This window comes from Motacilla alba, chromosome 1A (assembly GCF_015832195.1).
Source record: "Motacilla alba alba isolate MOTALB_02 chromosome 1A, Motacilla_alba_V1.0_pri, whole genome shotgun sequence".
Classification (NCBI taxonomy): Eukaryota; Metazoa; Chordata; class Aves; order Passeriformes; family Motacillidae; genus Motacilla; species Motacilla alba.
The window spans coordinates 45,840,676-45,852,817 of record NC_052031.1 but is presented as its reverse complement, the minus strand read 5'-3'; the positions used below and the strand labels follow the sequence as shown (position 1 = coordinate 45,852,817).

Below are 12,142 nucleotides of genomic sequence, written 5' to 3'. Positions count from 1 at the left end.
GGCGCGGCCGGCGCACCTGGCGGGGCGCGGGGCGGGCGGCGCTGCCGGCACCGCAGTGAGCGCGGGGCGGGCCGGGGCCGGGGCCGGGGCCGGGCCCGGGGCGCGGCGGCCGCGGAGCGCGGGGCCGGCGGAGCGCCGGGGCGGGCGGAGGGGGCGCCGCGCCCGGGCAGCCACTGGGAGCGCGCCAGCCGCGTCTCCTCAGCAACGGGCCTCGCACGGCAGGGCTGCGCCTTCCCTCCCCCCCCCCCACCGCCGCCCGCTCCTCCCCGCTTCCGTCCGTCCGTCCGTCCACCCATCCATCCATCCATCGATCCATCCATCTGTGAGGGTTGTTATCCCCGCTGGCCCGTCGGGCCATAGGGGCCCAGGCTTCCCGCTCCCCTCGCCCCATTCTCTCGGCCGGGGATGTGTGTGCATGGGAGTGGGGGGAGGTTCTTTATTGGCCTCGTCCTCCCTCTTTCCCTCCCTCCCCCCTTCTTCCACACTCCACCCAGAAATGATCCAGTGAAACTAGGAGGAGGTGATTCTCCTCCTCCCTCCTGCTGCTGCTCCTGCTGGTCTGGAAGGGACTGCAGGAATCTCTGCTGTGCTCTGCTCTGAGGCAGGGTCTGGGGAGGGGAGACCGTTCTGTGGAGGGAGGGGGCCGCAGTGGCCCGGGGTGCAGCTCTCCCGTGGGGGGCTGCTTGGTTCCCGACCATGGGGAAGGACCAGGAACTGCTGGAAGCCGCTCGCACTGGGAATGTGGCTCTGGTGGAGAAACTCCTCTCTGGGAGGAAAGGAGGGATCCTGGGCAGTGGATCTGGAGCTATTCCCTTATCCAGCTTATTGAGGTAGGGACATCGTTCCCCATCGAATGCTGGGGATATTAACCTGTTCTTCCCTATCATCATTATCATTGCCCCTCTCATCTTCATTTCCATTCCCGCATCCTTCATAGTAACAATGAATCGTTCACTCTCTCGCCAAGTACAAGCATGCCAGGGTTTAAAGTCACAGGCAGTCATTTTATTAATATAGTGGTACTGGATTTCCTGCCTTCAATGCGTCTGCAGGGTCCTTGTTCATTCTGTTACTAGCTGTGGTGCAGAACTTATGTTTTGACTGGTGGGCTAATACATACAATACATTAATTACCCTTCCATTGATATTTCCATCTTCAAATTGCTACTTTAATCACAGATGGAAGTGTTTATCACAGACAAGGCATTGCATCGTGGAATTCTGTGTAAAAAGACATAGCTTCACCCCATACCCTCACCCATAGCTTCTACCCTTGCTTGAAGAGGAAATTAGGCATGCCATCGTAATAAGCCTACAAAACAAAGAAAGGGAATATTTTTTTTGTGGGAGATCATCGAGGCAGAGGAGGTGTAAAACTTAGGGAGCAGGTTAGGTAAGAGCAGCATTACTTTCAAGGTACCTGGATTTAGTGGAGTGAAACTGGGTTACTGGCCATGTTGGGTGATAGGGCTTAACTTCAGTCATTAGTTGTATCTCCGGTGATCTACAGCATAGCTTTGATCGTAAGTTTCATCATGCTCTTAAGTCACAGCATTGTCACAATCATTTATGGCATTTGACTGTATTCAGAGCAGAGAAGGTCTGCAGCACACAGTCCAGTGCTAGTGTTCAACACTAAACCAGGCATAGCAAAAGAAGACAAAATGAACTGAAACACTGTTGACCTAGAACTTGAATAAATTGGGGATTTGGTTAGGGGTTTTTTTGTTCCTTAAAGAAAGAAAAGGCCTAGCACAATGGAAATTGATTAAATGAAAATGTATTTGTGCTTCCACTGGCACTTTTGCCAGTGCCTTCTTGTCAAGGTATTTATATTATTTTCAAGTTCCCTATCAGGGAAAATTTAATGTTAACTGTCGAAATTATACTGTTTAAACTCTTTTATAAAGTCTGGCTATTTTAAAGCTAGGTTTAGTGCTGTAAACAACAGCAGTTCAGGTATTCATAGTTTACCAAAGTTCTGTGGTGGCCCAGTTCAATTAGCTATTGCACCACTGTCGTATTACTAGCCCATTGACCAAAATCAAAACACACCATGTGATTGCTTTTTGTACTGTACTCGAAGAGGCTGCTTAGGAAGAAGTGTGCCAGCTAGTCGGTTGAATTTGAAATATGATACCCACTTTTCCAAGTACAGAAGTAAGTTCACTTCAGTACAATGACTGGCCATTTGTAATCTAGTTCTAACACATGGCTTGTGCAGTAGCTTTTTCCAGGGCTCATGCCTGTGCTGTATTCTTGCACTGTTAATTTCATGTTGTGGATCATTGTGTATTGTGAGTTCTGTATATCCAGAGGGGGTGTATTTGCTTGTGGTTGCCTCCCGTTATTAAACATCACTGTTGTATGTTGTGTACGCAGAACACATGAACCATGTGTTTTGTATATACAGATGGGTCATCACAGTCCTCAGGACTGAAGAATTTTAGGCTGTAAAGTCAACTGGCTTTTTTTTTTTTCCTGGAAGTGCACTTAGCTTGAAAAGAAGTAAAGCAGAGTAAAACATATACTGTTTAATTTATGGCATTTCTTACTAATGTCAACAAGAATGTCTATGGCTTTCTGTAAACACAGCTTCAAAAATTAGGAGTGAACGTTCAGCTGTATGCTGCATCCAGCTGTATGATGAAATATTTCTAATTTAGAAAGAATTTAGTAAGCATCATTAATGATTCTTAAATGTTTATAATCTAACACACTACAGAACGTAGGACTTTTTGGAGGGTTCAGCAGGAACACTCAAAGCAGCAACTAGTATGCATTATAGTAAATGTTTTTCAAGAAAGAATTATATGTGACAGGTATTTTGACATGGCCTTTTTTTTTTTTTTTGGAAATGTTCCATGATCTAACTGGTGCCATTAATTATGGATTAAGTCCAGAATGACATGCAAGATTAAGGTTGGATCTATCTTGGTACAGAAAACATGGAAACAATATGAGAGTCATATGAACATCCTGATCCTGTTTGGGAAATCAACACTTACAAAAATAGCAAAGCTGTACAAGAGCCATACTTGTACAGTATAAAAGTTTGAATTTGAGGGGGATCCAAAGATTTTTTAAAGTAGAAAACCTGAAGAAATTTACTAGTAGAGCTATATTGGTATCTTTGCATACAGTTTATTAGAATAAAAACTTTTGAAAGTTGTTTTAAAAAAAGCAACAGAGAAAAATATAGGGGCATAATTTTCTTAATTTTATTTCATTTTTAAGAGTAATTTTGACAGTAACTCCTGCTGGTTTGTTGATCATAATTATTGCTCAGTTTCTAAAATGGTGCCCCAGGACAGTATATATCCCACTGTGGTGGGAAAGGTCCATGTTGCTCTTTCTTTCTTTCTCCTTTTGGCAGTGCTGTTTTTAGTGTTAGGTTGGAGAAGTCCAACTCTTTCAGCATGCATATAGACTAATACTGTGCCTGATGTGTTGGTCTAGGTAGTAGGACTACATTGTCCCTTTGGATTTCTTCCGAGTGCTGAAGACAACTCAGTTTATGTTGCTGAGCCCTCTATGGATAGACATGATTTTTTGGTGGAAATTGCTTTACAGTAATTATGTGCCCTGTGAATGAAATTTAATATTCGTAAATTGAAAAATACCCATTGATTGTTATCTGAACCAATGAACTAACTATCTGAGCTCTGATGTTCTAATTACATTTTATAACAGCTTTTTTTTCTTAACAATTAATGTATTTTATGGTACTTGGGGGGAAAATAGGGCAAACTTTTGTATGGGTATTCTATATTCAACCTATTTGTTGATGCTAATTGCAGACTAAATTATATAAATTTTAATGACCTGACTTCTAACTCCTAAGTCATTGAATTATGACAACAGTTCAAGAAAACAGCTCTGTTCTGGAAGGCTATTTAAGCAGACATATAAATGTATGAAGGAATTCCTGCGAGAATTTAAACACGTGCTTAGAGTATGTGCTAAGTGCATAAAAATGATGTATGCTTAATTAAGACCTCATCTGCACCCAGATATCTGTAATACTTACTACATAATACCACATGGCCAGATTGGTTTATCTAAAACAACAACAAATAAGTGATGTTTTACTGTGTGGACTCTGTAACTCACGGCAGCTCAGGAGAAGCTTTGGAAGGCTGCTCTGGGTCAGTTTGTGCCGCCCAATATCCATAGTTTGCTTTTCATTATAAAGATTGTGGCTCAATACAGTGAGGGTGAATTCCTCAGGTGCAAAGATCAGCATAAAGCATTGCAACATACTAGAGCAAGTAACCTAAGCAAACACCTGATGTAATTTAGTTGCTTAAACTTGGGTACTTACTGGTACTTTAGGTGCCCGGGTGTTTTCTGAATGGAATGATGGACTTTGACAAAGAACTAGGAACTCTGGAGATACATCTAAACTCCCGGTGTGATATACTTGGACATCTGAAGCTGTTACATGTTTTGCCTATGGTCTCTAACGCAAAACATTAGTGCAGGGCTGGAGTGTCTTCTTTTACTATGTTGAGACACCTCATAAAACATTCAAAGTTTTGAAGACTTAAGTCTAAATTTATTTTTTCTGCTTCTTTGTGGATTCCGCTGCCTGGGATTGTCATACATTTGTATATTAAATATGTTTCATATTAAAAAAAAAAGTTTTTGAAGTTTAGAATTAGGGATTATTTTTTCCAGATTGCAAATAGAATTTTCACATATTTTTATGTGATTTCAGTGGCTCTTATATTCCAGTGCAAACACAAAAACTTGACAGTAAAACCCTACAGTCTCTCTAACAGAATTATCATTTAATTTCTATATCCCAAATTCTTAAATCCATCTTAAAGGATTTAACACATAGGAAGAGTAAAGTGTTTCTAACAAACCTGATATTTTTAATTTACCTAATTTGATTATATCTGTATATATAGCATGTTTTAATTGACCAGCAGTTTTTCATTGTTGGATAGAGACAGCCTTCATTTCTTTCAAAGAGTTTTTAGGAAAAATAACTTTGGAGGTTTTAATGTATCTCAGAGACCTTACCTCATTTTGCCACATGTAGCCATGCACATGCCTATTTGTTCTATATTACTAGCAGGAATGGATAGTTTTTGATTATATGTTAATTTTTACTCTTTTTAAATTGCACATGTTAAAAGACCTTTGGATTTTTAACGGGACTGTGGGATTGAATATTAATTAATATGAACTGGCCCAGAGTATTAGGGAAGGTTGAATTGGCCCTTTTTTGCTCTTTGTTGGCTGCTGCCATTACACAGCATGAGAGGGTGGAGCAGCCTGCCTGGAGCTGGTTCTTTCCCCTTCCACACTTGGCACTGTAGCAGGGAATGGTTTCGTTCTTTGCTCAGCCTTACTTAGCGCAGCTACACCATGTGTAGGCCTGGCCCAAGTTATTTCTCCTCTAAAGTGTAAGAAACACGGCAAGCAGATTGTCAGTCTGGGAGTTGCAATCTGTTTCCTCATCTGTTTCTCAGAGCAGTGTCTTGCTTGCAGCAAAGCCACAGTTTAGCCTGATGGCCTCAGTGCGTGCTGAAAACCACACAGATCCTCTTCTGTCCTTGTGCAGAACCCTTTGATTCATTCAGCTTCCTTTGCGAAAACAGATCACACTTGGTAGGCCGTGTAGATCAGGAGGTATTTAAAATGTTGAAATACTTTATGAAGCTTTAGTTAACAGTTTTAAAGTTTTTTCATGTTATAATTTGAATAACAAGTGGATCAACTTAACAAGAATAAGGGATCTGTTTCTGTTTATCATTACAACTAGCATTGTTTAAAGTAAGGGGAACTTTCTTAGGTTCTTTTATAAGGAGATAGTATTATGTGAGGCTTACAGTTCCAGAGTTCCGGGCTCACATAATTCCAAGGTATTAATTTCAGACAACCAGCACAGATAATAAAATGGAAAGTATTTATTACGTAGTTCAATGCGGCATCCAGTAAGTCTGTATTTGTTTCTAATTTGAGTTATACTATTTTTAATTAATGAAGGGGTTTGTACTGATGTCCTAAGCAGAGACCAGCATTCCCAGATTTCCCAATTACCTTCTTTATCCTGTTAGAGAAGTTAATCTAATTCTTTTGAGGACATATTTAATCTTTCTTCTTTCTGCCTTTCAGTATGGAATGCAAACTAATAATCAGCACAACAGGTAGTTGATGCTTTTTGGTATTAGTGATAGTTGATTGCTGCGTTAACTCTCCCTTGCAAATACGTGAGCTTCTCTTAGCCTTTATTTGTTATCTTCTGTTCTTTTTAGATTTATTTTTATTCTTCTTTTTGATAAATGCTTTTAATCAAAGTTCAGACAACATTTTATCTATTGAACTCCTTAGATTTCTTCTCTAGTTTGAAATATTTACAATATGTAAAGGTAGCAATATAACAGTATCCTGAACATCTAATAGATGGTTAAGGGCAAGGCAATTCACAAAGTCTGTGTAATAAATCTCCCCGAGGAGTTCAGTATGATCCCAGATTTAAGCTCTGAAGTTAAACTCTATGGATAAACGTCTCACATCTCCTTGCTCCAGAAATAGCTTTCTGAGTATTGGTGAAGTGTATGTTCTATTAATTTTCTTAAGTGTTAGACCAAATGCAAAAAATTGCCAGCAAGAACTGTAGAACTTGGTGGATGTAAATCTACCAAGGTAATTTCATCTGCCCATAGATAGGATCAAGATATGGTAACTGTACTGGGAGGATTATGGTGGAACCAGGCAGACTAGTAAGGGAAATTTGACAGACGTGTCAAAAGGAGAAGGTAAGGAACAACCTTCAGAAGATTGAGGTGTCTGTAACGTAAAACAATAGCTTTAGAATTTGTGTAGAGTTGTTAGCCACTAGATGGCTAGTGTCTAATTCCACAGAGGACCCCATAAAGTCATTGTGATCACCCCTCCTGTATATTTCCCCATTTATAATTTCAGAGGTTTGGTAATTCAGTAGAATTAATGCTGCTTTGTAAATTTTTGACATTGACATGACATTACTGTTTCTGAGTAGTAATGTTATAGTAGAACTAAAAGGGGAAATAAATTAAAGGAAATGAAGAATTATGTAACCTGAAAGGTCTGCTGTCTTGCGAAGGTTGGAAATGTTATGAAGAGCAAATACAAATGCTTTTAGTGCAGGTGTTTTCACAGTCACTGCAGTAGGGATCCAGGACATAGCCATGTTTCCAAAACTTTGCAGGTAGATTTTTTCGTTTGCTTCAATTTCTGTTTGTATGAGTATTCCTGGATGAGCTGCTAAGGAGTGCTTACAGCTCTAGGCCATTTTTTAAAATTTTCTTGACAAAGACACTAGTTGAAGCATCCTATAAACTGCTTTAATTTATGCAACTGGTATATAGTCTGTAAGGGACAGTGTAATGTAGAGTGCAGTTACAGTGCCTTTTCTTCAGCAAGCTTAGTCTGCTCACCTGGGGAGGTTACAGATACCAGAGTTCTGCAGCTGGAATTCCCTTCTGCCATGGAATTTCTCTGCTGGCCATTTCCAGTTAGAATACACATCCTAATCCCATACTAATATTTCAAGGTAAAATATATTGACAGCTTTTAATGTTAAATGTGTAAGGCATAGTAAGTAGTGTTAATTTATGCCTACTCATATGACATTTTTAAGTACATGGACCCTTTTGGGAAGTAGGGAATACTTTTTTTTTAACCTTCTAGCCTTTATTGGAAGACCTTTTTTATTTTTTAATTACTTTTTCCTGGTGGCAGTATTTTCTGTACGATCACTTTGCATTAAGAAGTGATACAACAACTGTTCTGCACCTCACTTAACATCTAAGAATTTCTAATAATGTACAGGTATCTACTGTAAAAAAGGTTCTATGCGATTTAATTCCACAGGGTTATACTTTTCTTATAATCATTTTACACTGTTTCCTATGTATTGCACATACATTTTCTAGAGCAAGAAAATATATTCAAAATTACATCTTGAGTGCAATTTAGTTCCTCTTTAAAACAGCCAGTGGCAGCTATTTTTTTGTAGGTGTTGATGTCAGTGCTAGGTGTGTAAGTTCCTATTACAGGCAATGGAGATTTAGTCAGTTAGGGGGCATAGAGAGGGACTGAGCTCACCCCAAAATGGATATTGAATGATTTTATTTCAAGATGAAACATATCCCTTATTTAAATATTTTTGCAGGTAAACATTGAAGAACAGGAAAACAATTGTAATTGAAAGTATGAGTAGAATATATTAAAAATGACCCCTTATATAGGTAGGTTGAAGCTAAATTTGGATGGACTTTCTTTCTTTCTGTGTTGTATAGCTGGTTTGGGTTAATTCAGAAGCAGGAGACAGCAGGTTCTGATTGATAATCAGTAGATTAGCTGGCCAAGAGGCAGAATTCTGGATGGTTGAAGTTAGAGGGACATGAAAATTGCTTAAAATGCATGATGTTGTATCACACGAGGTTTATTGAAAATGCTCCACACGAAACAAATAAGAAAACATGAGCTGGAGTTGAAACTTAGGAAGATAAGAAAGGCAAAAGTAAATACATTGACATCAAAAGAAAATATGGACTCAGTGCTTGGTGGGGCAGAAGACCTAGTGACAAGGGTCATGGACAAGGCAATGACTCGTTGTCTTGTCTGCTTTGGTTGGTCGGCTATAAAGTTTGACTTACCAGCTTTTGAAACAGTCCCCACAGTAGAGGAAGATCAGGGGAACATTTACATTTGAGGAACCCATGTTACTGGGAAGCCACTGCTAATTTTTGGAGGATTGTATCAAACATGGGGAGTTTCTGCTGAGTGAAAAAGGAAAATGTCATGTGTGGGGGGATAGACTGTAAGAAAATAGAGATAGTGCAGAAGGCAATCTCACCCCTGAGGAGTTGCAGCTGTGCTAATTACCAAAGATTAGGAACAGGCCTGCCCTTAATAGGCCACAGCTGTGTCCAATAAGGATGAGTGCTATAAAAGAGTGGGTTGGCTAGTTGTGAAGAGAGTTGGTGTTTGTTGAAGGAGTCAGCGTTGTGAGGAGCTGCCTGTGAGAAATCACCGAGGAGGTATGGAACTTTTGCAATAAGGTAATAGTCATGCCCATGTTCAGGAAGAGCAAAAGGAAGGTTCTGGGGTCACCTGGCTCATCTGTCTATCCTAAGTCCTAAAGAAAGTTCTAGAGCATATCCTCATGCATGTAATTTCTGCTCTCACAAAGGATAAGAACACAACTGATAATAGCTACTATGGGTTTACTAAACTTATGATGAGCTATGGACTGAATAAGAGGATGATAAGATGGGTTTAAACTTGGCTGGACTGTGACAGAGTGTGATTGCCAGTACAAAATCCAGCTGCTGGTATCTACTGGGGGGTTTACTCAGGATTCAAGGGCCAGTATTGATTGCAACATTTTGCATAGAGCAGGTTTGTAGGTGATACCAAACTCCGGCAGAATCATTCATGTGGAGAAGTGCTGTAAGGAAGGACCTGGTCAGACTGGAGAAATGGGCTCATTGGAGCCTCGTGAAATTCAGGCAAAAACATTATGTAGTCCTTCAGCTAAGAGTGAATAGAATTAAATCTCACAGAACCTTTCTTGCACCACCACAGGTTCTTTTGCTGGAGTTGCACAGTTTTTTGTGTTGTACATCTTTTTCTGACATGTTAGTCATTACAAAACCAAAAACATCACACTTTGTCTTTGACTTCACACATTAGTAACTAATTTCTCCTGTAGGAATGTTGTGATAGGTATGTGAACTTTCTCCTAATCCTTCATAGCCTGGACAAGTGCTGAAATAGTTTAAATTGTAAAATATTTACACTGGCACAGTATGAGACGTGTCCAATAGATAGATGCCTTTTAGAAAAATAAGAAAAAAAGGGTTTTATAAATCAGAATTGTGACTGTCTTTTGGACTAGGTATTTTCTGGGTATTGTGTATTGCTTGAATTTTGCTTGCTTCAGCACTGCATATTGCTTGAATTTTAAACCTTTATGATAAAACTTTCCAGTGTAGTTTTTACTGCTCTTCTGAAAATTAACTCCTGAGAATGTCTTCCATGTTTAGTTATTGACTTGTTAGGGTCATTGTTTTCTATTTTTAGATGTCACTCCATATGAATAGTGAATCTCTAGGTTATTTTTTGCGAATTAACATCTCCAGCGTGTTCATATTAGCAGTTTGACCCCAGAATCTCAATTAAGTCATTGGTAAGGCTTCTTAAAAACATAATTTGCTGTTATTTTTAGTTTTCAGCTTTCTCAAGTAATTATTTATGCACTTTCATGTCCTTCTTGTCATCTGGGTAGTTAATTTGTCAAAATATGCTCATAAGCGATTTGCGATCACCCTGCTTCCTGCTTTGTGTACATTTATTGCAGAGCAGTATCTTGCATAACCAAGTGGTAGATCTGCCAGGGATATTCTCACATAATGTGCACAAGTAATGCTTCAGAGAACCAAATAAATCATTTGTGGAAATAAAGCATATGGCATGTAGTATGCATACATGTTACAAATCTGTTGTTTGCCTGTCACAACAGTTAAATCTATCCCCTGTATTCCCACTTTCATGTAGACTATGCAAGTCTTGATTTCAGAGAGAGGGATCTTGACATAAGCAGAAAGTGAAGCCTCTAAAGGTATGGAATAAGCATGTGTTCTGGGTGAGGAGATGGTGGTAGAAGACAGGGGACCTGAATCAAGGTATTTGGGGCGGTTTGACAAGGCAGCTGTACATTAAACTCTGAAGAGAAATGATTGGTAAAGGAAATGGGTAGAAGAATTGAGATTAGAAATAAGAAGTGAAACTGACTATGGCAGTTTGCAGCCCTGAGGAGAGTGAGAGAAGTTTAGGGGATGAGCATGTGGAACAGGGCAGAATAAAGAAAAATTCTTTCAGCAGAATTGAAAGAAAACGTATGTGCACTGAAACATTGTTTTCATTCAAAGCCTGACACTTTCATATTTCCTTGCTATATTTGTGAAATGCATTTGCAAACTCTCATTTTCTTTTAGTGCTAAAATAAATTCCTATAATAGTGGTTAATAAAGGGCCAGCAGTCATGACATTAGTTTAAGTGGAAGAAGTGATTGTGATAAATCATCTAGTAAAGTTTTGCCAAGATGACACTACAGGGTAAAATTTCAGGAGTTTTAGTTTGCTTTTTCTATGAATGATACAATTAAGGTTGGTGGTGAAGTTTTTAGGTATCTCACATGCTTTTCTAAATGACACAATCTATAGTCTTACCTCACTTTCCTGACTTGTGGCCCAGGATAGACAGTGCTCATTAAATAAGCAGTTATTCAGCTTATTTTTAACTTACTACTCAGTGTTTAGCCTTGAACCTCATTTTCTGCACAAAATTCAAACTCTTCTCTAGAAAAAGAATGATAAATTTTTCTCTCCTGGGTGCTTTTTTTTTTTTTTTGGTGATGTTTGTCACTATGGTATCTTACTGCTTCACAGCATTAATGAGTTTACTGTCTCTGTACTTCAGTGATTGGGTAGGTTTTTAAAATCTGCACTTAAAAAATGCTGACTGAAGCACTCTTAGATTATGGTGAAAAGTATGGGTTGAATTGGTGTTTCCATCGGGTGACTTCAATGAGTTCATTTTTCAAAAGGTTTAATACAGTTAGTGTAAAAGTATAGGAGTGGCTCTTCATGGTCAGAATGAATGTCTGTCTAGTGAAGTACTCTTCTCCAGTTTTGACTGGGAGTTAAGAGCCTGTTCTTACAAGAACATAGTGGCAAAGCAAACACGTAGTATGTAACAGTTTCTCCAGTGTACTCTCACAGCTTGTAGCAATTTACAGCATCTTTCTACAACAGATGTATTGTCTTTGTATTAAATAGCTCCAATGGATTTTTTTTTTTCTCCCATGCATTTGTTCAATTGGTCTTTGAAGCAATGCAAGGTTTTAGCATTCGTGACATCTCACAGCAAGGGTTTCACATCTTAATGAAGTATTATGTGAAGAACATTCTCTGTAAATTAAGTAGCATTTTAGACGTTCAAATGCATAAAGATTTGTTCAGATATTCAGAGGTTTGTTTCTGGAGAACAGACATGGATAGAATGCAGTTCTGTGGTGCAGCATTAAACTGCTGTTCCTGTTCTTACCTTGTTGAATAAAAACTCTTCTTTTTGAAA

The 12,142-nt window shown here is 39.2% G+C and overlaps 1 protein-coding gene across 8 annotated transcripts in view; it reads left to right on the top strand.

Moving 5' to 3' along the window:
- Window positions 1–287: 287 nt before the first annotated feature.
- ANKS1B (ankyrin repeat and sterile alpha motif domain containing 1B) overlaps window positions 288–12,142 on the top strand; it is a 407,552-nt gene continuing 395,697 nt past the window's right edge. For 4 of the 8 annotated variants that reach the window (XM_038155523.1, XM_038155513.1, XM_038155512.1 and 1 more), the window contains exon 1: window positions 289–830. In XM_038155523.1, coding sequence (XP_038011451.1) covers window positions 697–830 — 134 coding nt within the window. In that variant the 5' untranslated portion in view covers window positions 289–696. Of the gene's footprint in view, window positions 831–12,142 lie in introns of all 8 variants that reach the window. The other 4 variants (XM_038155515.1, XM_038155510.1, XM_038155524.1 and 1 more) reach the window with 3 other exon arrangements.